Genomic DNA, 22491 nt, shown 5'->3' on the forward strand with positions numbered 1-22491 from the left:
CACAGGTCTGTCGCAGCAAGACAGATTACCGTAACTCCCAAACCGCCCAAAAATAAATGAAAAGTATATCTGTTGAAGAAAGATAAAAATTCGCTTGACACCTTCTAGGGATACAATCTCCACTTCTTCCAAATTAACAATGTAAGTGTAGACCAGATGTGGCTTGAATTCAGAGAAACAGTATCGACAGCAATTTAGAGATTCATAGCAAATAAATTAATTAACGATGGAGGCGAACCCCCACGGTACACAAAACAGGTAAGAACACAGTAACAGTAACGAAAAAAACTATGCCAAATTTAAAAGAACGCAAAATCCTCAAGATAGGCGATCTTTTACAATGCTTGAAATTTAGTGCGGACTTCAATGCGAGATGATAATAGTTTCCACAATGAAACCTTGTCATGGAGCCTGGCAGAAAATCCAAAGAGATTAGTGTCGTATGTAACGTATGCTAGGGGCAAGGAGGAATCAATGACTTCTGTGCGAGACAGCAATGGAAATACTATCAATGACAGTGCTGCTAAAGTAGGGTTACTAAACACAGCCCTCCGAAGTTCCTTCACCAAATAAAACGAAGTAAATATTGCAGAATACGAATCACAGACAGCTGCCAACATGAGTAACTTCAACACATCCTCGGAGCATTATCATTATTATTATTATTATTATTCTTTCTTCTCTCAGACGTTATGTCTGGTCAACAATGGAAAGTGACGCAGACCTAGATCAAGCGTGACTTCCTTTTAACTGTACGGTATATGTTATATTGCATTTAGGAACTTTCGGGTAATTGAACATGTATCAATAATTACGGATTTCTGTAGTTGTATATATAAGTTTGGATGTAGCTGTATTGCATTGATGTATTGGTGGATATTGTGTGGTATGACTCCTGTAGTTGATAGTATAATTGGTATAATGTCAACTTTATCCTGATGCCACATGTACTTGACTTCCTCAGCCAGTTGGATGTATTTTTCAATTTTTTCTCCTGTTTTCTTTTGTATATTCGTTGTATTCGGTATGGATATTTGGATTAGTTGTGTTAATTTCTTCTTTTTATTGGTGAGTATGATGTCAGGTTTGTTATGTGGTGTTGTTTTATCTGTTATAATGGTTCTGTTCCAGTATAATTTGTATTCATCATTCTCCAGTACATTTTGTGGTGCATACTTGTATGTGGTAACGTGTTGTTTTATAAGTTTATGTTGTAAGGCAAGCTGTTGATGTATTATTTTTGCTACATTGTCATGTCTTCTGGGGTATTCTGTATTTGCTAGTATTGTACACCCGCTTGTGATGTGATCTACTGTTTCTATTTGTTGTTTGCAAAGTCTGCATTTATCTGTTGTGGTATTGGGATATTTAATAATATGCTTGCTGTAATATGTGGTGTTTATTGTTTGATCCTGTACTGCAATCACTAATCCTTCCATCTCACTGTATATATTGCCTTTTCTTAGCCATGTGTTGGATGCGTCTTGATCGATGTGTGGCTGTGTTAGATGATACGGGTGCTTGCCCTGTAGTGTTTTCTTTTTCCAATTTACTTTCTTCGTATCTGCTGATGTTATGTGATCTAAAGGGTTGTAGAGGTGGTTATGAAATTGTAGTGGTGTAGCCGATGTATTTATATGAGTGATTGCTTTGTGTATTTTGCTAGTTTCTGCTCGTTCTAGAAAGAATTTTCTTAAATTATCTACCTGTCCATAATGTAGGTTTTTTATATCGATAAATCCCCTTCCTCCTCCCTTTCTGCTTAATGTGAATCTTTCTGTTGCTGAATGTATGTGATGTATTCTGTATTTGTGGCATTGCGATCGTGTAAGTGTATTGAGTGCTTCTAGGTCTGTTACTCCATTTCACTACTCCAAATGAGTAGGTCAATATTGGTATGGCATCAGTATTTATAGCTTTTGTCTTGTTTCTTGCTGTCAATTCTGTTTTCAGTATTTTTGTTAGTCTTTGTCTATATTTTTCTTTTAGTTCTTTAATATTTGTATTATCTATTCCTATTTTTGTCTGTATCCTAGATATTTATAGGCATCTGTTTTTTCCATCGCTTCTATGCAGTCGCTGTGGTTATCCAATATGTAATCTTGTTTAGTGTGTTTTCCCTTGACTGTGCTATTTTTCTTACATTTGTCTGTTCCAAAAGCCATATTTATATCATTGCTGAATACTTCTGTTATCTTTAGTAATTGGTTGAGTTGCTGATTTGTTGCTGCCAGTAGTTTTAGATCATCCATGTATAGCAAATGTGTCATTTTGTGTGGGTATGTTCCAGTAATATTGTATCCATAATTTGTATTATTTAGCATATTGGATAGTGGGTTCAGAGCAAGGCAGAACCAGAAAGGACTTACTGAGTCTCCTTGGTATATTCCACGCTTAATCTGTATTGGCTGTGATGTGATATTATTTGAATTTGTTTGGATATTAAGTGTGGTTTTCCAATTTTTCATTACTATGTTTAGGAACTGTATCAGTTTAGGATGTACTTTTTATATTTCCAATATTTGTAGTAACCATGAGTGGGGTACGCTATCAAAAGCTTTTTGGTAATCAATGTATGCGTAGTGTAGCGACCTTTGTTTAGTTTTAGCTTGATATGTCACCTCTGCATCTATTATCAGTTGCTCTTTACATCCTCGTGCTCCTTTGCAACAGCCTTTTTGTTCTTCATTTATAATTTTGTTCTGTGTGGTATGTGTCATTAATTTCTGTGTAATGACTGAAGTTAATATTTTGTATATTGTTGGTAGGCATGTTATGGGGCGATATTTAGCTGGGTTTGCTGTATCTGCTTGATCTTTAGGTTTCAGATACGTTATTCCTTGTCTAAGTGTATCAGGGAATGTGTATGGGTCTGCAATGTAACTGTTAAATAGTTTAGTTAGATGTGAATGTGTTGAACTTCTTTAGCCAGGAATTTGCTATCTTATCTTTTCCAGGGGCTTTCCAATTGTGAGTAGAATTAATTGCTTGGGTGACTTCATGTTGCAAAATTATCACTTCAGGCATTTGTGGTATCATCTTGTATGTGTCTTTCTGCTTGTATCCACTGTGCATGCCTGTTATGTTGTACTGGGTTTGACCATATGTTGCTCCAGAAGTGTTCCATGTCTGTTATGTTTGGTGGATTGTCTATTTTAGTGTGTGTTATCTATTGTCTGGTAAAATTTCTTTTGGTTTGTGTTGAATGTTTGGTTTTGTTTCCTTCTATTTTCACTTTTTTTGTATCTTCTAAGTCGTTTGGCCAACGCTTGTAATTTCTGCTTCTTTTCATTTAATTGCTCTATCGTTTCTTGTTGTGAGATTTTACCTAACCGTTTTCGTTTTTTTTTCTGACATTTCATTTCTTCTAAATTGTGTTAGCTGTCCGATGTCTTTTCTCAGCTTTTCTATTCTGATCTGTAGCCTGTGTTGCCATGCTGGTTTTGTGGGTTTCTTCTGTGTGTTGGTTGGTTCTAATCTCTGCCTAGTGTGTATATTTAGTGTAGTGAGTGCTCCTATATAAACCAGTAGTTCTAACTCTTCCATAGTTGTGTTTTCATTTATTTTGTTCTGTATGATTGTGTTGATAGTTTTTATTGTTGTTTCGACTTGTGGGTTATTTGGCGGTCTATGCAAGAATGGTCTAATGTCTGTATTTGTGTCTTTGTATTCTATATGTCAGCTGAAATTTGTCTTCTATATCAAACATGTGTGTCACTTCGTGTTCTATTTGTGCTTGTTCTGGTGGCTGTCTTAAGATTTCGTTTTCCTCTGATCGTTTAATTGATGCGTGTTGTTCTTTGTTTGTTTGCCCCGGGATGTTTGAGTCCATTACTGTATTTTCTTCTTCTGATTGCACATTATTTTGTTCCAGTATTTGTTGTACTTCTTGATTATTACACGCATCTGATCAGCTAGTCGTTGTTCTGTTAACAATTTTAATTCTGGGTATCTGGTAATAAATGTTGTGTATACTTGTAATCTGTATCCAGTTGTGTTGGTTCCTAGGTTTGTTGCTTGGTAATAACAGAACATGAGGTGTCGATTAACTTCATCTGACCATCTCATCCTCTGTTTTCCTTCTAGGGTGGTTGCAGGAAGCATATCCTGCAGAACACCTCTATTTGGATTAAAATCATTTTCCAGTTGGCTAGCAGTGTCGTTACGATTGTGGGCGGGCATAGGATTCAAGCGTCGTCCCCGACCATGACTGCGCTTGTCCGAGGCTTCTTTAGTTCTGTCCTGAACCAACTAATCACACTAAAAGGAGGGTTAGCCCTATTAGTGGTTTGTTCTTTTCGTCGCCTTTTACGACTGGCAGAACATACCGGAAGCCTATTCTTTTCCCGGGCCTCCACAGGGATTATTATTATTATTATTATTATTATGTTTGAGGGACGCTCGACATAATTACCATCAGCGACCTGAAGAAAAGTCAGCATGCTAATCTGATCTGATGGGAGAGGACGAAGGCTATCCCCCACATGCTGAGCAGTTTATAATCTATTAATGTCTGCCGCCCTTCCCACCAATTTAGGGATGAGACCTGACAGTTCACAAAATTCCACCAGCCTTGTAACGCTGGAGTCGGTATCTGCGAGGATGGTGGGCAGATCTCCATCGATACTGAGGTCTGCCCTAATATCAGTATGTAGGACACACGTAGCCACAATATGCTTAACTGAAAACGGCACGTCACAAACTTCACAGAGTGGTAGATCCTCCTGCCGGAGAAAGAAGTCGTGTGTTAAAGGGATATGCCGATGCACAGGCTGGTAAGCATTCAGTCTCCCGCTGACGCAGCATGTGTCTGTCAGGAAATGAGGGATGGGACATTGATGGACAGAACCGTCCAAACATGTTTCCTTAGCGGCTTTGTCGGCCATGTCGTTGCCCTGTATCCCAATGTGGCCCACTACCAAACAGAAGACCACCACCTTGCCACAGTGCTGCAGCTGCTGAAAGGAATCATGGATGAGCTGAATCAGCATGTCTACAGGATACATTTGGTGAAGTGTTTGCAGTGCACTACGAGAGTGACACAGAAGAAACCTGTACGGCGATGTCTGTGAACCCTCTCCAGTGCCATCAGAATGCCATTTAATTCTGTATCATAATTGGTGAATTGTTTCAGAAGACGCACTTTAAAAACCATATCAGGAAAACAGCAGAACGACAGAGAGCATTCTCTTACTGGGATCCATCTGTATAAACAACGATGTAACTGTGATACGTACTCAAAATTCACAAAAACAAAGTTGTAAAAGCACAATCTGGAGTACAAGTTTTCTTGTACTGTGTCAAGCTTAAAATCACTGTGGGTCTTTGAAGACGTCAAGGCGGCAATGCGCTCCATCCCTGGCTGTGTTTTTTTATGCCTGAGATATCCAGATCCTTGAGACAGTCTGTAGCACATATCTTAAAGGGCTTGGTCGCATGGAGCCGATTCCTGAACAGCAGTTCAAAGGTGACCTGGACGGCTGAACTAAGTGACTGAGGTGACGCTTATTTTCAACACCTATCGAGCGAAAACTATACGTCGCCGAATCCAGAGCTGTGGTTCAACAGCCACTGCTCACAGTGTCCGTACTGAGCCGGTCCCAAAGGCTCCAGTCGATATCCGAATGCCCTCATGGTGGACAGTATCTGATACCTCGAGGTAGGAAGGACGGGCCGATCCGTAGACCACGCTGCTATAATCTAAACGCAATCGAACAAATGCCCTATAAAACTGCAGGAGGCGGGATCTGTCTGCACCCCATGTTTTTCCTCAAAGCGTTTCAAAATATTCAATGACTGGGAGCCCCTTGTTCGTAGGTCTTTCAGGTGTGGGAACCAAGTTAATTTCGAGTCAAATAATAAACCTAAATAGCGCGTAGTGTCTTAAAAACTTAAAATATTGTCCCCCATTGTGAGCACTGGTTGGTTAAAACTTCGACGAGCACGGTTAAAATCGACGCATGTAGTCTTCTCGGGTGAGAACCAAAAACCAGTTGTCCTGGCCCAAGTTTCCAGCCTCTTAATGGTCAGCTGTAGCTGCCTTGTCGTCGTTAGGTCAGAGGAAGAGAAGAAGATTTCAAATTCATCCACAAACAAAGAGCATTTGACAGGACTCATGACTGCAGAGGAAATGCCATTGATAGCGATGGCAAACAATATGACACTGAGGGCACTGCCCTGGGGGACCCAATTCTCCTGAATATAGCAGTCAAACATGGCATAGCCAACGCGGTATCTAAACCGCCGGTCCTCGAGAAAGGATTGGATATGAAAAGGCAGGCGTCCCCGAAGGCCCCATTGACGAAGGATGTTGTACCTACAGGTAGTGTCATGTTTTTTCGAGGTCAAAAAACACACAAACTAAATTGTTCCAGCGTAAGGAGGACTCTTGTATCGCCATCTCCAGTAGAATTGTCAAGGGTGGAATTGAAGCGGCTGAAACCGCACTGGAAGTGACTCAGATGACCTCGGGATTAGAGCAGCCAGACGAGGCGGCGGTTGACCATGCGTTCAAGTGTCTTACCAATACAGCTAGTAGGGGTTACACTCCGATAACTGTTACGGGCGCTACGGTCCCTGCCTGATTTCCAGAATTGAATTAATATTGCATCCTTCCAGGATGTAGGGTACTATCCAAGAAACCAGATGTGATTGAAACAAGGGAGGAGCTGTCCGTCCGCTTTAGGGCACAGACGACGGAGCATGGCAAATGGAACTTATCAGGTCCTGGATCGGTGTGTCTGGCTGCAAACAAAGCTGATTCCACTTCCCACGTGGAGAACGGAAGGTTTTACACTTCCTCATTACGCGAGAAGAAATTGAGTTTCCTCATCTCTGTAGTCCTACGGAAGACCTGAAAAACAGTAGTTTGACGTCATAACGGTAAAGAAGTGTAACTAAAAACTGAGCCATGTCTTCTGGCGTGTTCACCAAGACCCCATTACTTGACGAGGCCGTAAGACGATTTGTACTTACTTGAAATCAGTCTTATTGATTCCCAAACTTGCGCAGTGGAAGGGGACAGGTTAATGGAAGTCGTGAATTCCGTTCAAGAAGTGCTATTGCTCTCTCTTCAGTCACCTCGCATGTTGTAAAACCAGAGCCCTAAGGCTCTATTAATTTATTTTTCCTTTTTGTTTTATTTAACATTCTGTAGTTAAACTGTTGTAAATATTATTTGACTGTATCGGTACCATAAGAGTGTTTGCCTTTTTCCTTTGTAAAAACTGATGTCATGATTTGATCCTATGTAAGGTAGTTGGATGGAGACAAAACTTACTGTATATAATTTTAATGTGTGAATAATTTTTAGTAGAGATGTCAGTGTGTGTAATTGATCTGTTTTGTTCAATGTGTTTGTTTGTTACTTTGTATGTGCTGATCTTCACTTACGGTTCTTAGTTCTTTATATGTATAAAAGGTGTTGTGGTTCGGAAACGGAATCATGCAGCGCGCGCAAAATGTGGTTGGCATGAAGGAAGAGTTGGGGCAACGAGTTAGTCGGGGACGAGCTACCAAACTGCCAACAGCTTATGTTGAAGTCGTATTGTGCTGGTGCCGAGAGAGGCTTTTTGTGCCGTTTTCCAATATGCCAAAGCCTCGGATGGATGGATAAATAGCTGGCTCTATTCTGGAAATGATACTTATTAATCTGAGGATCGTCGCTACCAAGAAATGACAGAGGTCAACATTACCAACTGCAAAGCCACCTGCCCCGATGTACTCGCGACTACATTGAGCAATCACTGCAACGGAATAAAGGAATCTTAGCAAGGTACAGTGAAGAATCAGTTTATGTGGATGTGGATGTTTCCAATAATAAGATAAACTAAAAGCTATTTCTGAAAACTTACCTTGATTTATCCACAGTCACATATCCATTTGGGGTCCTTCCCATGCTAAATATGCTTACCGAGTGTCCATGTTGTGAAAATAGGACAGCCCAGTCAATTTAATAATGCCACTTTAATATAGTAAGAAAAAACTAATCAAAGTTAAAGTGGCAAACATGTGTGATATAGTAAATGAGGTTTGCTGAATATTTTGCAATTAATACTGCTTATTAAAAGTTTGTGGGCTTTCAGAAGACTGAAGTGAATAATTTAATTTTAAGTAATAAAGTAGTACAAATAGACATTAAAACAATTTGATGTCAACTTCAAAAGTGGATGTTCTCAAAACTGTGGCTTATAGAGGTTTGCATATTAAATGATCATAGTGCAGCCTGTTGAAAATTGCAAAAAGGTGAGTCACTGTCATAACTTTGTCAATTTGTGTCTCACTGTCGTAAAAGTTAAAAACTGTCACTTTTGAAAGTTATATACTTATACTTGCTAAATTCTTGATCCTCATTTGTATTGAAAGTGCATATTACCATCACAACAGGAGCCATAGTTTGCCTTCTGTGCTCACTGATAGAAAATTATTAACAGAAATATAATTACCTATGGAAATAACTTTTCTTTAGAGGACAGTTAAAATTTTTGCTTGCCAGGGAACTAAAATTAATTTTCATGCCAAGTAGAAAAACATTTGATGAATTGAGACTAAATCCATACCCAGATTTATAATTTAGCAGCGAGTTTTAATAGTACTGTTATTGAAGCTATTCAGTTAGACTAAGCCTTGAATATGAAAGTGGTGTCATTAACTGTTGTGTTTAAGCAAATAGGTTTCTTCTGCTATGACTGTCGGCACTTTCTTTAATGTTATCATACGCTTGTGACTGGGTTCATTGCACTCTAGTGTGAGAAAGTATAGGTTGAGTCTTTCCACTAAATTTACTTATACATATATTCTTTGAACAGGAGTGTTACACATTCCTATACTTAATTAGGCTGGCGACCGTTTTCCTTTATCATTTGAACAGTTTAAATAGGTAAAATATTATCTGTTACTTGTGTAATTACGTAATTCTGACTTTCACGTCCGACAGGCAACCTCCTTTAGGCACATCACGGTCAAAACAACAAAATTCCTTCAGAGTGTATCATTGCACTGCTTCTAAATGCCATAATTGGTCACCAAATATAGTATCAGAACGTAAATAAAGAGCAATAGGAGTGTTATAATGTGCTCTCGCAGATCTGAAGACACGGATATTTTCTGTAGCTGGACAGTGTTTCAAGTTCCGCAGAACTGTTCGTCTGGCCCTGATTGCCAATCGACAGTCGTCATTCCACCAAGGTACAAGCTGTCTTCTGAGTTGGTTACTAGACCGGGGATGGAGTCTGCGGCAGCCCGTCTGATCTCACAAGCGGTACGAGCCACCGCCTCCTGTGCATTTGCCCTTTGTATCATCCATCTGTGTGTTCTGTCAACCACCGTGCTAGTCGGCAGACGGATCCACACTGGTGGTCACTAGACTGTAAATATGGAGCCATTTCCCACTGAACTGGGTCTGCAATAGCTGAGGATCAAAAACAAAGGTCAATGGCTGAAAAACACCCTGTAGCTGTGGTAAAGAGTGTTATCTGAGCCGCGTTCAGAAGGCAGATATTCTCAGAATGGACGAGTCGCTCAATCATCCGACCCCTGGATCAAGTGGTAGCCGAGCCCCACAGCGTATTATTGTGCAGGGGGTTCGATGAACGCTCTGCAAGGCACTTAAATGTGTTTTGCAGAGTATCCCTGTAGATCTAAATGTACATGTGGATGGTGCCAAATAGACGATGACATCGATATACAAGGATTCTTACACGGTGTCAGCCATCCGTGACATGTGCAGTCTTATTGCTCTGGTTTGTTACGACTGCCAAATGAAGGCAAAGCAGATAGTAGCCTGTGTAGACGAAATATTAGAGACACTACACAGAATGAATAAAGGAGAATAAAGAATGCTGCTTCTCAGTTTGGTGTTCGAACTTCAATGGAGTCAGATTTGATGAACAACAGGAGGAAAATTGAAGCAAGTCAAGTAGTCGCAGGACAGCCAGAAACGACGAAGATGAGTCGCTAGCTAATGATCTTTTCCTTTGGAATCATGCAAAGAGGGAGAGCATGATTTCTGGTGACAAAATTATCCACGATACCTAGTCCGGAGACACTGGTGGCAGGTGTGTTAGGAGACGAAGCTGTCGCTGAATGTGAAGACATCATGACCCGTAAAAGGCAACAACGCAGATACACAGAGTAACGGTTTGTTCAGAACGCTAGGCGGTATAAACTGTGGCCTTACTAACACTGGTGGCTGATTAAGCACCTGAATGATAATGCTGCCCGTGGACTGCCTACGAATTTAGCTGAAAAGCAACTGATTATCTCAGTGTATAAAACTCGCTGTTTTTTCTGTTTGTAGTCAAAATTTATCATAAGATCATGTATAATTGTGTGTATACGTGGAAATAACTGACGTTTGTGATTATGGCATTTAACACACGTCATCCTATTTGTTCTGTATTTCTGAACCTCCCAATTTTCGACAATGCCGATGACCCGTAATCCTGTCTAGTCCAGATAAATGAGAATCTGCTGTACTTGGAAGCGGGAAGTCAATCGTGCCCTTCCCAGTGACGATAGTTCACAGCAATCAGTTTGTCAGTTGAACGTGCAACAGTTCCTTCTGGCAGTTCTTGAAAAACTAATTTTGCAGCTGCTTTGTAATGCTTGAACAGACAACGGTTCGACAGTACGCAAAACTCTGCGAGCACCAATCAGGATCTACGAGAGTTTGAACTTAGAGAGTGGCTACTATTTATTCACAACCGATACGAAAGAGTTACGTGTTTGCACCTGTTACTGTTCTTCAAAGTAGTCACCAGCGTTGTGTAGAACCCGTTGCCAGCTATGTGGAAGGCGTAGTATACCGTTAGCAGAGCCTGTTCTGTTGATGGTGCGAATGGAGTGGTCTACTGCCTATCTAATCTGTGGAACAGCTCTGAAGGGAATGCCACGAAGTGGTTCCTTCATCTTCAGAATCAAATCGAAGTCACAAGGACTGAAGTCTGGGGAGTATGGTGGATGGTACAGTACTTCCCAGTCCCATCGACCGAACAGAGCAGCCACAGCTTGCACCGTATGCGACCGCGCATTGTCGTTCAAAACTATGGGTGGGCTGCGGAGAAAGTGTCACCCCTTCTTTCGCGAATTCGCGAAGCTGGTCGCAGGTGATGCTTCAAAAACTAACAGTAACACTGTGCATTGACGGTATGCCGTAGAGGAACGTAATGAGTTAGGATAACACCATCACAGTCGTACGCGAGAATCACCATAACTTTAGACCGCTCCATTCGCACCATCAACAGAACAGGCTCTGCTAACGGTATACTACGCCTTTCACATCGCTGGCAACGGGTTCTACACAACGCTGGTGACTACTTTCAAGGACAGTAGCAGGTGCAAACATGTAACTCTTTTGTATCAGTTGGGAATAAATAGCTGCCACTAAGTTCCAACCCTCGCATTTATTAGATACACGTAGCGTTCCGTTGTGGGCAGTCATAGGACGTTGAGATCGTGGGAGTCAGTCATGAGAATACCGATTGATTAAACAGACATGAAGCTGCAAACATCCGGTCAAAGAAATCCATTCTCTCAAAAGTTTCTAGCACCACAATCTTGGCCAAGAAGATGAACTTTTACATGTAGTATGATGATAGCATGGCCAAATTCAAACGCACGTACTGTAAGGTGTTTAGATATTGAAAAGGTATGCGTGGCTGTGATTTACCCCGAATAACTTAGATTTTTTTAGAAGAATATCTACTGGCGAACAAGAATATTTCTTTAGGAAACCACACACAAATGTCTCCATTTCCTCAGTTTAACAATGTGTATACGTTACTATACACAGTCAGTTTCCACTTGTTCCTACATCGAAGCTGATCGTGGTATTTTCCTGTAAGGGAAGAGAGGAAGGGAGGGGGGGGGGGGTAGTTTCAAACAGCTGGCTGAAATTTATACGACAGTTTATCTCTACTGAATGTCACAAGGGGCTCATATAATCTATTGACATATCCAGAAGCGACTGTCGACCTAATGTACCTAATGTACCGGGAAGCGTCGAGCATCTGAACAGCGCGACATGTTTCCATTGGTCCACAATCCAATCTCGATGAATCACTGTCCTCTGCAATCGACGTGGTTGAGTCAACAGGGAACACACATAGGGTGTCATCTGCTGCGGAGACGCACGTTCAAAAATGTGCGCTGAACAATGTCCTGCGAAACACTTCACTGCACCAGCTTTGTTTACGTAGTCACGTCCGTCAGAGATCGACGCCTGTCTTGCTTTACAAAGCTGAGAAGCGTCCAAACACCCCTCCTCCTCCTCCTCCTCCTCCTCCTCCTCCTCCTCGTTTGTCCACCGACTTTCCATACATGCTCACTACAGCAGCTCGCTGACAGACGACCAGATTCGCCATTTCAGAAATACTCGTTCCCAGAAGCAGGGCCATAATCTGTCATTTGTCGACGTCGATTATGTAAAGATTTCCCCGTTTTCCCATCTCAGCTGTATCTGTGTTCCGTCTAAATAGCTTCAATATTTTTCTTACCTCGACAACTGCACGCAGCGCCACCAGATGGCATTCACTTTTGTGGTGGGCAGTGGTGACTTTTTGGCTCATCAGTGTATGTCTATAATTGTTGCCGTAAGTGAAATGCTGACAAAGGTGGGCGCACAGATCAATTTTATATTAAGTAAATGATGACGATACGAGTTTTTCGCTCTCATAGTTCCATACGCCAAATCGGTGACACGTGCTTCTTGAGGTGTGTGTCACATGCTTTTCAAGTTCTGCAGTTATCTGAACTGCAGTTATGCCACAGCGATGTATTAAACACTGAGCTAATTATATTAAAATACTTATTATAAAGGATGGACAAAAATATGCAAACACCAAACACGCAACATTACCACGTCTAACACAGTGCACGAAAACCGTTCGCAATCATAACGACTTCCAGTAGTCTCTGAATGGTTTCCAAGACAATCTTATACCTTTAGTCCTTCAGAATAGTGGCAAGTTCAGGTAAGGAGGATAATTGTAGACAGCGATCATGCACCCTTCTCTCCTACATAGACAGCAAAGGCTCCATAATATTAAGGTCTGGTGACTGGCAGGCAGGCGAGATGCGATAATCCATCATCGTGCTCACAAAACCTGTCCTGGATGATGCGAGCTGTAGAAACAGGAGCCCTTTCGTTTTGGAACACAGCACCAGCACAGGGGAACAAACATACCATGGGATGGGCCCAATTAGCCAGAATGGTCAAACGATCTTCGGCAGTAATACGACGTTTTAGAGTAACCATGGGGCCCCTGGAGTACCACGCTGTGGCTGCCAAACCATCAACGACCTCCTGCTATGTTTCCCTCTTGTGACCTAAATTCGGCTAGAAGTTTGGAAGAAGTATAACAAGACCCATCCGGTCAAATGACTTCCTTTCATTGCTCCACAGTCCATGTTTCAAGGTTTCAGCCCCATTTTTTCTCCATTACGGGGATTTGCATCACTGGTGAATGGTTTTAGAATCTCAGCTCGCCCTGCAGTTCCCTGCTTATATAGCTCCCTGTTTTGGTGCTGACGTTCAGTTCTGGAGTGACTTCTACAGCTGTCAGCTTCTTAGTTTTCCTCACAATCCTCTTCAATAACCGTCTGTCACTGTCACTCAACACACACTTCCGTCCGCGTCGTGACTTAGCGGATGATGCTTTCCCACTTTCCCTGTAAGCGGTATAAATCTTCGGTACGCTAGCTCTGAACACCAACCAGTTCTGCTACCTAGGTTATGGATTCCCACAGCATACAAGCTCCAGTTTTTCCACATTCGAATTCGCTTAGCTCCGACATAATGTAATCACACATACACAGAACACTACCAACACTGGCAACGTATTGACGACATGTCAAACGTGCCGTTCGAGATCAAATACAACAACGCAATCTGTATGCTTGGCTACCACCTGCATTTATGTTCGATCATGCGTTTCTCTCGCGGTGTTTCCATATTTTTACTAAGCTCTGCGTACCTACACGCGAACGCGAGCGAGATCGAGAGAGAGAGAGAGAGAGAGAGAGAGAGAGAGAGAGAGAGGCAGCGCTGTTGACTTACTCCCTGTTGCGGTACTTGGCGCTGTCGTACAGCAGGTGGGGGTGGTGGTGCCTGGGAGCCGGGGGTGGGCCGTCCGCCGCCACCAGCGCTGTCTCCAGCAGCTGCTGCAGCTTCAGCTCCAGTTGCTCCAGGGTCTCCTCGTGCAGCTGCTGTGCTCCCGGAAACAAACGCAAGGAAGGCTTAACAAAACACACTGAATTTTAGAATGAGATTTTCACTCTGTAGCGGAATGTGCGCTGATATGAAACTTTCCTGGCAGATTAAAACTGTGTACCAGGCCGAGACTCGAACTCTGCACCTTTTCCTTCCGCGGGCAAAGGTCTCGAGTTCGAGTCTCGGCCTGGAACACAGTTTTAATCTGCCAGGAAAGTTTCACACTGCATTTTTGTTGCCTCTTATTAAACTCTCTAACAATTATGTAGCTCTGATGATATCAAACATAACGAATTAAATGTGTGTATGGAGCAACTGCCTATGTTTTACTGGGTCCTAATTCGTACGAATATCATCTCTACTATAGTACTGATCTGGCATCTAGGGAACTCCCTGCGAGCTACCTACAACTTTGAGCCATATTGTCAGTACTCAGCTCCTTATGTTTAACAGATCTGTTTGTTTTGTAAATAAAAACACCTACTCTTGCTGCACTTTTCTTCAGTTTCAGAGACGCGTTTCGCCTTTTTTTTTTCACTTTAAGGCATCAGGGGGATATGTAACGATAGAGTTATCATACCCTTTTGTTTTGAGATGTATTATTCCTGTATTATAAAACAGTTCATTGCTCGATTTTTTTAAAGTGATTACTAAACGTTCTTTCTGTTTTTAGTTGGTATCTGTGTTCCCTCTGATCTAAGCACATGCAGGTCGTACTAGCGCTGTATCGCTCTATTTACGAAACGTAAGCAAGCTTTTTTGTGCTTCGAACATTTTTCTTCCCTTTCTCATTTTGTTTGCACTTGTTTTGATGCATTCTCAGTCTTCTGTCACTAGTATAGACGTAACACTAATTTTGCGTGTGTGCGTGCTACTATTTTATATGTTAGTGCAAACAATGAGCTGTTTGGTTTATGCACCTGATCATTCGACAGGATTTTTCTTTTCTGCTTTGGTTTTCTGTATGTGGTGATTTTCTTGCAGGTTTAGGTGGTGTTTTTATTTTTGATTCTAATTATTTCAAAGTCTTCTCTAGGGGTTGGTTTGTGATTGTGTTCTATTAGATGTTCTACAAATGTAGAGTGGTTTGTTCCATACTTCCATGCTCTCGTGTGTTCTTTGTGTCTTACATTAAATGTTCTGCCATTGTCAGTGTTACACTGTATCTGATTTATACCTGCTTTGCTTTTGTCACTTTTGGAGTGTGATTTTGTTTTTGATAGAGTTGTCTGTTGTGTATGTTATGTTTATTCACCGTCTTTTGGTCATTTTATGTGGGAGTTTGTGTGTCGTTGTGTACCATCTTGTTTTCCCTTATATTTTTCTGATTATTTTGTGTAGTTATTATGGTAACGAGTGATTGGGATTGTTTCTATTGTGATGTCAACAGTCTTTTTGTGCTTTCTGCTTTTATTTTACTTTTAACTTTGTTGTTCAGCTTTGTGAGTATGTTACTATTGTACTCATTGTTTTGGGCTGTCTGCATTATGTAAAGTTCTTTTTGGTAGTTTCCTTTGTTGAGTGGGATTGTGTTGACTCAATGGAGCTTGTGCTGAGATGCTCCTTTTGTGTAGGGGGTTGGATCGAATATTTCGGGATGATGTCAGTTGCTATGCGTTTACCTCAAGTTTCACATAAATGCTTACTATTTGGCTTTTTGATTGTAATATCCAGAAAGTTAATTTATTTATTCTGTTGTGTTTCCATTGTGAATTTTATATTTTTATATACATTGTCAGTGTGTAATTTTTCAATTTTTCTTTCTGGTTCATCTCTTAAGAAGCGTATGTCATAGGTATACCTGAACAAGTATAGGATGTTGTATTGTTTTGCTACTATCTCTGTGAAAATGACCCATTCAATGTGATTTATAAAAATATTAGCTAAGGCATACCAAAGTCAACTAAAACCAGGAAGCATCGTAAGTAATCACCTATTAGCATAAAAAGCAAGCAGTATACTGTTTTGTAACTACGAATAATGTATATCTAAATAAAAGTTTATCGGAACTATCATTATAGATCCCACAGGTAATGTCTTACAGAGAAAAAATGCAAAACTGTGTCTGAGAAAATGAAACAGTGTAGCAAGAGAAGACATTTTGATTTACTAAAGAAATATTTCTGCGCTTGCTGTAGAGGATGGCCACGCAAATAAAATCATTCACACCAAGTCAGCCATGTCGATGTAGTCTATACCAGGAATTCGAAGGACTTCACCTGAACGTTCAGGAAATCATGCAACACACAAAATTCAACAGCAAATGCAAATGTAATGATCTTTAACCTAAAAATATCAATGTAAAGGTTAAGAACAGTTCAGTTCACCAAGCGCCCAAAAACCAATGCACGCTGTTCACCAAACAGTTAAAATTCGAAATCAAATCCCAATACGCAACCAAAGAGATAAATTATGAGTCACAAGACGTTTGCAACTCGAAAACGCCATTAATATGACAGTTTTCTCCCATCTACTTAAAGTCTAAAGTCACAAAAAAGCTGCCGTACAAAGAATGGAAACATTCTTAGAAGAAAGATTAGTCAATTCAAAAAACTTTAATCACGATCATCAAAACCACACATAGTCTACTCAAGATTAGTGAATCTTACTGACACACAAATAAGCAGTAAGGAAAGACAACTGTTGGAGAAAGGATTAAAATACAAGGTAAATTCGGAAATAGGTAAAGATTACACACAAAATCTAGTTATAGAAGCAGAAGTTATACTGACAAGGGAAAATAGATAAAATAGTGTCAACATTGGATTAACAAAGAACTATTGAAAAAGAAATCCATTATATAATAACCAATAAAAATAACAGACACAGAAGCTATAAAACTTAGGAACGAACTCTCATTTCAAAAGGAGGCCAGTAGAACACAGTAGTTCTTATAAACAAAGAACAAGAATTATCCTCACAAAATAACATTACGAAAGTAAAATCACACCTACAGACAGATTCTGGACAAAAGTAAAAAAACTCAGTAAAATATAGACGTCACACTGGTAACACAGGTAAAAGAAACCTGACCATGATTAACTCTGCTGCACCTGTCTTCCAAAGCCAAATCTCCCTGCAAGACCAATACTGAATTTCAGAAAACACACACTTACAAGCTTGCAGCATAGATGTTAAAATTACTGTCTTGAAATTTCGAAGTACAAGAAGATAGAACCGTTAAAAACACTACACAACTAATAAAACAAAAGATGAAAAAATCCCAGGCTCACCAGAAATCCTCTCATTTGGTATAGGAATCATGTATTCCAACACACCACTACCAGAAAGAATAGAAATCTCAGATTAGGAACAGAGAACACTGTCAACCCCCACATGAACAGATTAAGGAACTACATTACTGAGACTCATAGCAGAGGATAATTACTTAAAAATCAATAATGAATTTTATTTATGAGAAGGATTACCAATAGAGTCCCCAGTCTCAGGAGCCTTACTAAATATTTTTCTAAACCACACTTAACAGACCATTTTCACAAAAACAACAACAAAACAATACAACATATCTATTGGTTCAGGTATATGGAAGACGTACTCTGCTTAATAGATGAACCACAAAAACAAATTGAGAAATTACGAACTGACAATGTACATAAAAGTATAAAATTCACAATAGAAAGAGAACAGAATGAACAAATTAACTCTCTCTTTATAACAATCAAAAAGCTCTCTCACTCTCGTCACTATGTTATTTGTAGATAGTGAGTGGTGCTGTGGACACTAGAAATTGGAGTGTCAAGTTGAGAAATCCTAACATTCTGCCATGTTGTTCTTCACGAGTTTAGTAGTTGGGTGGCAGCAGCAGAGGCAGCCAGGTACAGTTGGGTCGATTATAGGGATAACGCCATTGTGCAGATCACGGCAAAAAGTTTCTCGTTTAAAGGAGGACCGTTTTTGACATTAATGATTCTTCATGTCTAGGTAGGTCTTCAGGGTCTGATGATTGTTTAAGTGCACTAATCCACAATGATACAGGTCAGCGTACTCGAGAACTGGCAAATGTGATGAACTGTGAGCATTCCACCATCGAGCGAATTTTGCATGCTATTGGTAGGGTTCAAAAATTGGGTGTATGAGGATTGTATGATCAAGCCAAAATCACACAAATCAGTAAGTGGCCTTATGTACATCTCTGGTTGCTCGTTATCAATTGATTTGTGAAAAACACTGACCATTCCCATCCCGTATCGTTACTGGTGACGAGAAATAGTGTCTGCATGCTAATGCAAGTAAAGGTTGGTTTGTGGGAGTTGAAGGGGCAAGACTACAAAGGCATTGGTCCATTTTCCACCATCATGAAATACCCACAAGGAATAAAAACAAGCCATGGAGATTACAAGGGATGACACAGAACAACCAAGACATAGACAAAGACCAGAAAAGAGGAATTAAAAAAACACAGACAGTCACAGTGGTTGGCCGACTAATGAAACAAAAAAGGAAAAGCCAACCCCCAAGACACACACTAAGAAACCGAATCTAAAACCGTAGGCCAAAGGCCAGACTCAACACAAAAGATAGAAACCCTCATAACGAGCGATAAAAGCCCCCTGCACGAATAAAACTCAAAACTAAGCCTGCCATGGCTGCGTCATCCGTTAAAAGTGCAGGGAGCGTATCAGGCAGCGCAAACGTTTGCCTAAGCGCAGTTAAAAGCGGACAGTCCAACAAATTGTGGACCACTGTCAATGCTTAACCACAGCGACAGAGAGGTGCGACCTCGCAGCGCAATAAATAACCGTCCGTCATCCATGTGTGGCCAACGCACAGCCGGCAGAGTACAATAGAGTCCTTGTGAGGGGCCAAGGAGGAGTGCCACACACCAGTAGTCTCCTTGATGATCCAAAGTTTGTTGGGTGAAGGCAGGGTGCACCATTCATCACCCCAGGTACCAAGGACCTTCTGCCACAAAACTGGATGGAGATCATACTCCGAAAGGCCAATCTCCAAAGCCGGTGCACCGACAGCCTGTTTGGCCAATGTGTCAACACTTTCATTACCCAGGATGCCGACATGACCCAGGGTCCACATAAAAAAAAGGAGCGTCCGCAACGGGCAAGAGTATGGATGGACTCCTGGATAGCCATCACCAGACGAGAACGAGGGAAACACTGGTCGATAGCTTGTAAACCGCTCAGGGAGTGACACTACAGTTAACGAAGGACTCACCTGAGCAGGATCGGATATACTCTAGGGCACCAGAGAAACGGCGAGCAGCTCGGCAGTGAAAACACTGCAGCCAGCCGGCAATGGGCGTTGTTCAGAAAGATCCCCAAGAGTAAGAGCATAATCAACTCTAGCAGCAACCATCTAACCGTCAGTATAGACCACGTCGCACCCTTGAAACGTTGCAAGGATGGAAAGACAGCGGTGGCGGAGGGCATCAGGAAGGACTGAGTCCTTCGAGCCATGTGCCAAATCCAGCCAAAGGCATGGGTGGGGCACACACCACGGGGGTATACGTGTATGAGCCCAGAAAAAGAGGTGGGAGAGGTAAAACCTCAAGCCCAAAGAGAAGAGCCCAGATGCGAACCACGATCGTACACCATGACAGGGGCCGCCGTTCTGGAAGATGGGTGATCGAATTGGGGAACAGGAGACGGTAATTTGGATGCCTGGGCAAGCTACAAACATGTGTAGCATAAGCAGCCAGAAGTCGTTGGCGCCGGATCCGCAATGGAGGGACACCAGCCTCCACAAGTAGGTTGTTTACAGGGCTTCTGTGGAAATCTCCAGTTGCGAATCGGATCCCGCACTGAAGCATGTCGAACCTTAAGCCAGACTCCCATAATCAAGACGGGACTGGATCAATGCCTCATACAGTTGTAGAAGGGTAACCCCTGCTTGTGTGACTCTAGAAACGAAGAGCGTTAAGACGGCGTCACAACGTTTGTTTAAGCTGCCGAATATGAGAGAGCCAAGTCAACTGAGCTTGCGTCTCCACCACGGCAAGAGCTTCGCCGTCAAGATAAAACTGTGGCTCAGGGAGAATAGTGCAACGCCGGTAGAAATGCAGGATGCAGGTCTTGCCAGCTGAGAACAGGAAGCCGTGTGTGATGGCCCAAGACTGCACCCTGCGGATAGTGCCCTGTAGCCACTGTTCAGCAACTACAATGCTACTGGAGCTATAGTACAGGAAAAAGTATTCATCATACAAAGAATCAGATACGGACGTTCCCACAGCTGCAGCTAGCTGATTGATAGCAACTAAGAAGAGAGAGACGCTCAAGTCAGGACCTTGCAGGATCCCATTCTCCTGGAATCGGGAGGAACTATGGGAGGCACCAACTTGTATGGAGAAGGAACGAAGCGACAGAAAATTCTGAATAAAATGCGGGAGCATGCTCATAAGACCACATCCATGAAGTGTGGTGAGGATGTGATGTCACCACATCGTATTGTACGCCATCCGGTGTCAAAAAAGATGGCAGCCAGATGCTGACGGCGGGCATATGCCATGTGGATGTAGACTGCAGGCAGACCAGACTATCGGTGGCAGAGAACCCCTTATGGAACCCACCCTAGGATGGAGCCAGCAGGCCAAAAGACTCAAGTAGCCAACTCATCCTCCAGCTCACCAAGAGTTCGAGCAATTTGCACATACTGTTGGTGAGGCTAATTGGGCGGTAGCTGTCCACCTCCAGGGGATTCTTAACAGGCTTCAGCACTGGGATGACAATGATTTCCTGCCATTGAGATACAGTCGAGGAGGTTGCTGGCAGTCCACCGAGAGGTGTTTTAGCATCTGATAGTGAATGCTATCTGGCATGGGAGCTGTATCAGAGCAAGTGGCTAGGGCACTGTGAAATTCCCAGTCACTGAATGGAGCATTGTACGATTCCAGGGGGTGTGTATGGAATGAAAGGCTCCGACTTTCCAACCGCTCTTTCCAACCGCAGAAGGCCAGTGGGTAATTTGTAGAAGGAGAACTCTAAGCATAATGCTCTGCTAAGAGTTCTGCAATTTTTTCTGATTCAGTACAGACTGCTCTCTTCAGGGAAATCCCAGGTACACTGACAGGTATCTGATACCAATAGACTCGCCTAATCGTGCACCAAACCTGTGATGGAGAGGTACAGGTGCCAATGATGGAGACATCCATTCCCAGCACTCCTGCTTCCGTCGGCGAATAAGGCGTCAGGCGTGGTCACGGAGCCATTTAAAGTTTAATCAGGTGTTCCAATGATGGATGCCGTTTATGATCTCTAATCGCCTCAGCAGTCTCCAGTGACCACCAAGACACCCCATAGAACAGGGAATTGCAGATTCTTCGGCAGAAACGATGCTGGTTGTGATCGTGTGAACCACCACATCAATGGCGCAAAGAGAAAGAGGCTCAAGAGTGGCAATGGAGGAGAACGAATCCCAGTCAGCCGTGTTCAAAGCCCATCTGGGGAGGCATCCAGGTGAGTGACGCTGGGGCAGTGACAGAAAGATCGGAAAGTGGTCACTACCGAGCAAGCCGTCATGCACACTCCATTGGACAAATGGTAGAAGGCCAGGGCTACAGACCAAAAGGTCTATGGCTGAGTACATGCCATACACCACACTGAAATGTGTGGAGGCACTATTATTTAAAAGAGAAAGGTGGAACTGTGTTAACACATGCTCAACGACAGTGCCTAGGCCTGTAGCCACCAATCCAGCCCACAAAAGGTTATGGGCGTTAAAGTCACCCAATAGCAGAAAAGGTGGCGGCAATTGGGCTATCAACGCAGCCAATACATGCTGTGGGACATCATCTGGTGGAAGATAGAGACTGCAGACAGTAACAGCTTGAGGTGTCCAAACCTGAACAGCGACAGCCTCTAAAGGTGTTTGAAGAGGGACACACTTGCTGTAAAGAGAGTTAAGGATGTAGACACAGACTCCACCAGATACCCTTTCATAAGCTGCCCGATCCTTATAATAACCTGATAGCCACGGAGGTCAGGGTTTCACATCGTGAGAAACCAAGTTTCCTGGAGAGCAATGCAGAAGAAAGGGTGAAGGCTGTGTAGTTGTCGGAGCTCAGCAAGGTGGTAGAAAAAACCGCTGCAATTCCACTGGAGGATGACATTGCAGCGGACAAAAAAGGCATGAAGGGATCGAAGAGTCAGATTACACCACTGGATCACCTGCTGCCATCGATTGAGTTCCTGTGCGATCGACTTCCATGGTGTCTGAGGGTCCAGCGAGATCTAGGTCCTCAGTGGTCGCCAGAATCTCCACCCCATCCTCAGATGCAGAGCTTGTAGGTTGCGGTGGGGTGGGCGTCACCA

The 22491-nt window shown here is 42.3% G+C and overlaps 1 protein-coding gene across 1 annotated transcript in view; it reads right to left on the reverse strand.

Moving 5' to 3' along the window:
- LOC124775289 (sterol O-acyltransferase 2-like) overlaps positions 1-22491 on the reverse strand; it is a 176065-nt gene that overhangs the window by 77826 nt on the left and 75748 nt on the right. Inside the window, exon 2 of the mRNA XM_047250127.1 lies at positions 14057-14210. Within this exon, the coding sequence (XP_047106083.1) occupies positions 14057-14210 (154 nt within the window). The remainder of the gene's footprint in view (positions 1-14056; positions 14211-22491) is intronic.

Source organism: Schistocerca piceifrons, chromosome 2 (assembly GCF_021461385.2).
Source record: "Schistocerca piceifrons isolate TAMUIC-IGC-003096 chromosome 2, iqSchPice1.1, whole genome shotgun sequence".
Classification (NCBI taxonomy): Eukaryota; Metazoa; Arthropoda; class Insecta; order Orthoptera; family Acrididae; genus Schistocerca; species Schistocerca piceifrons.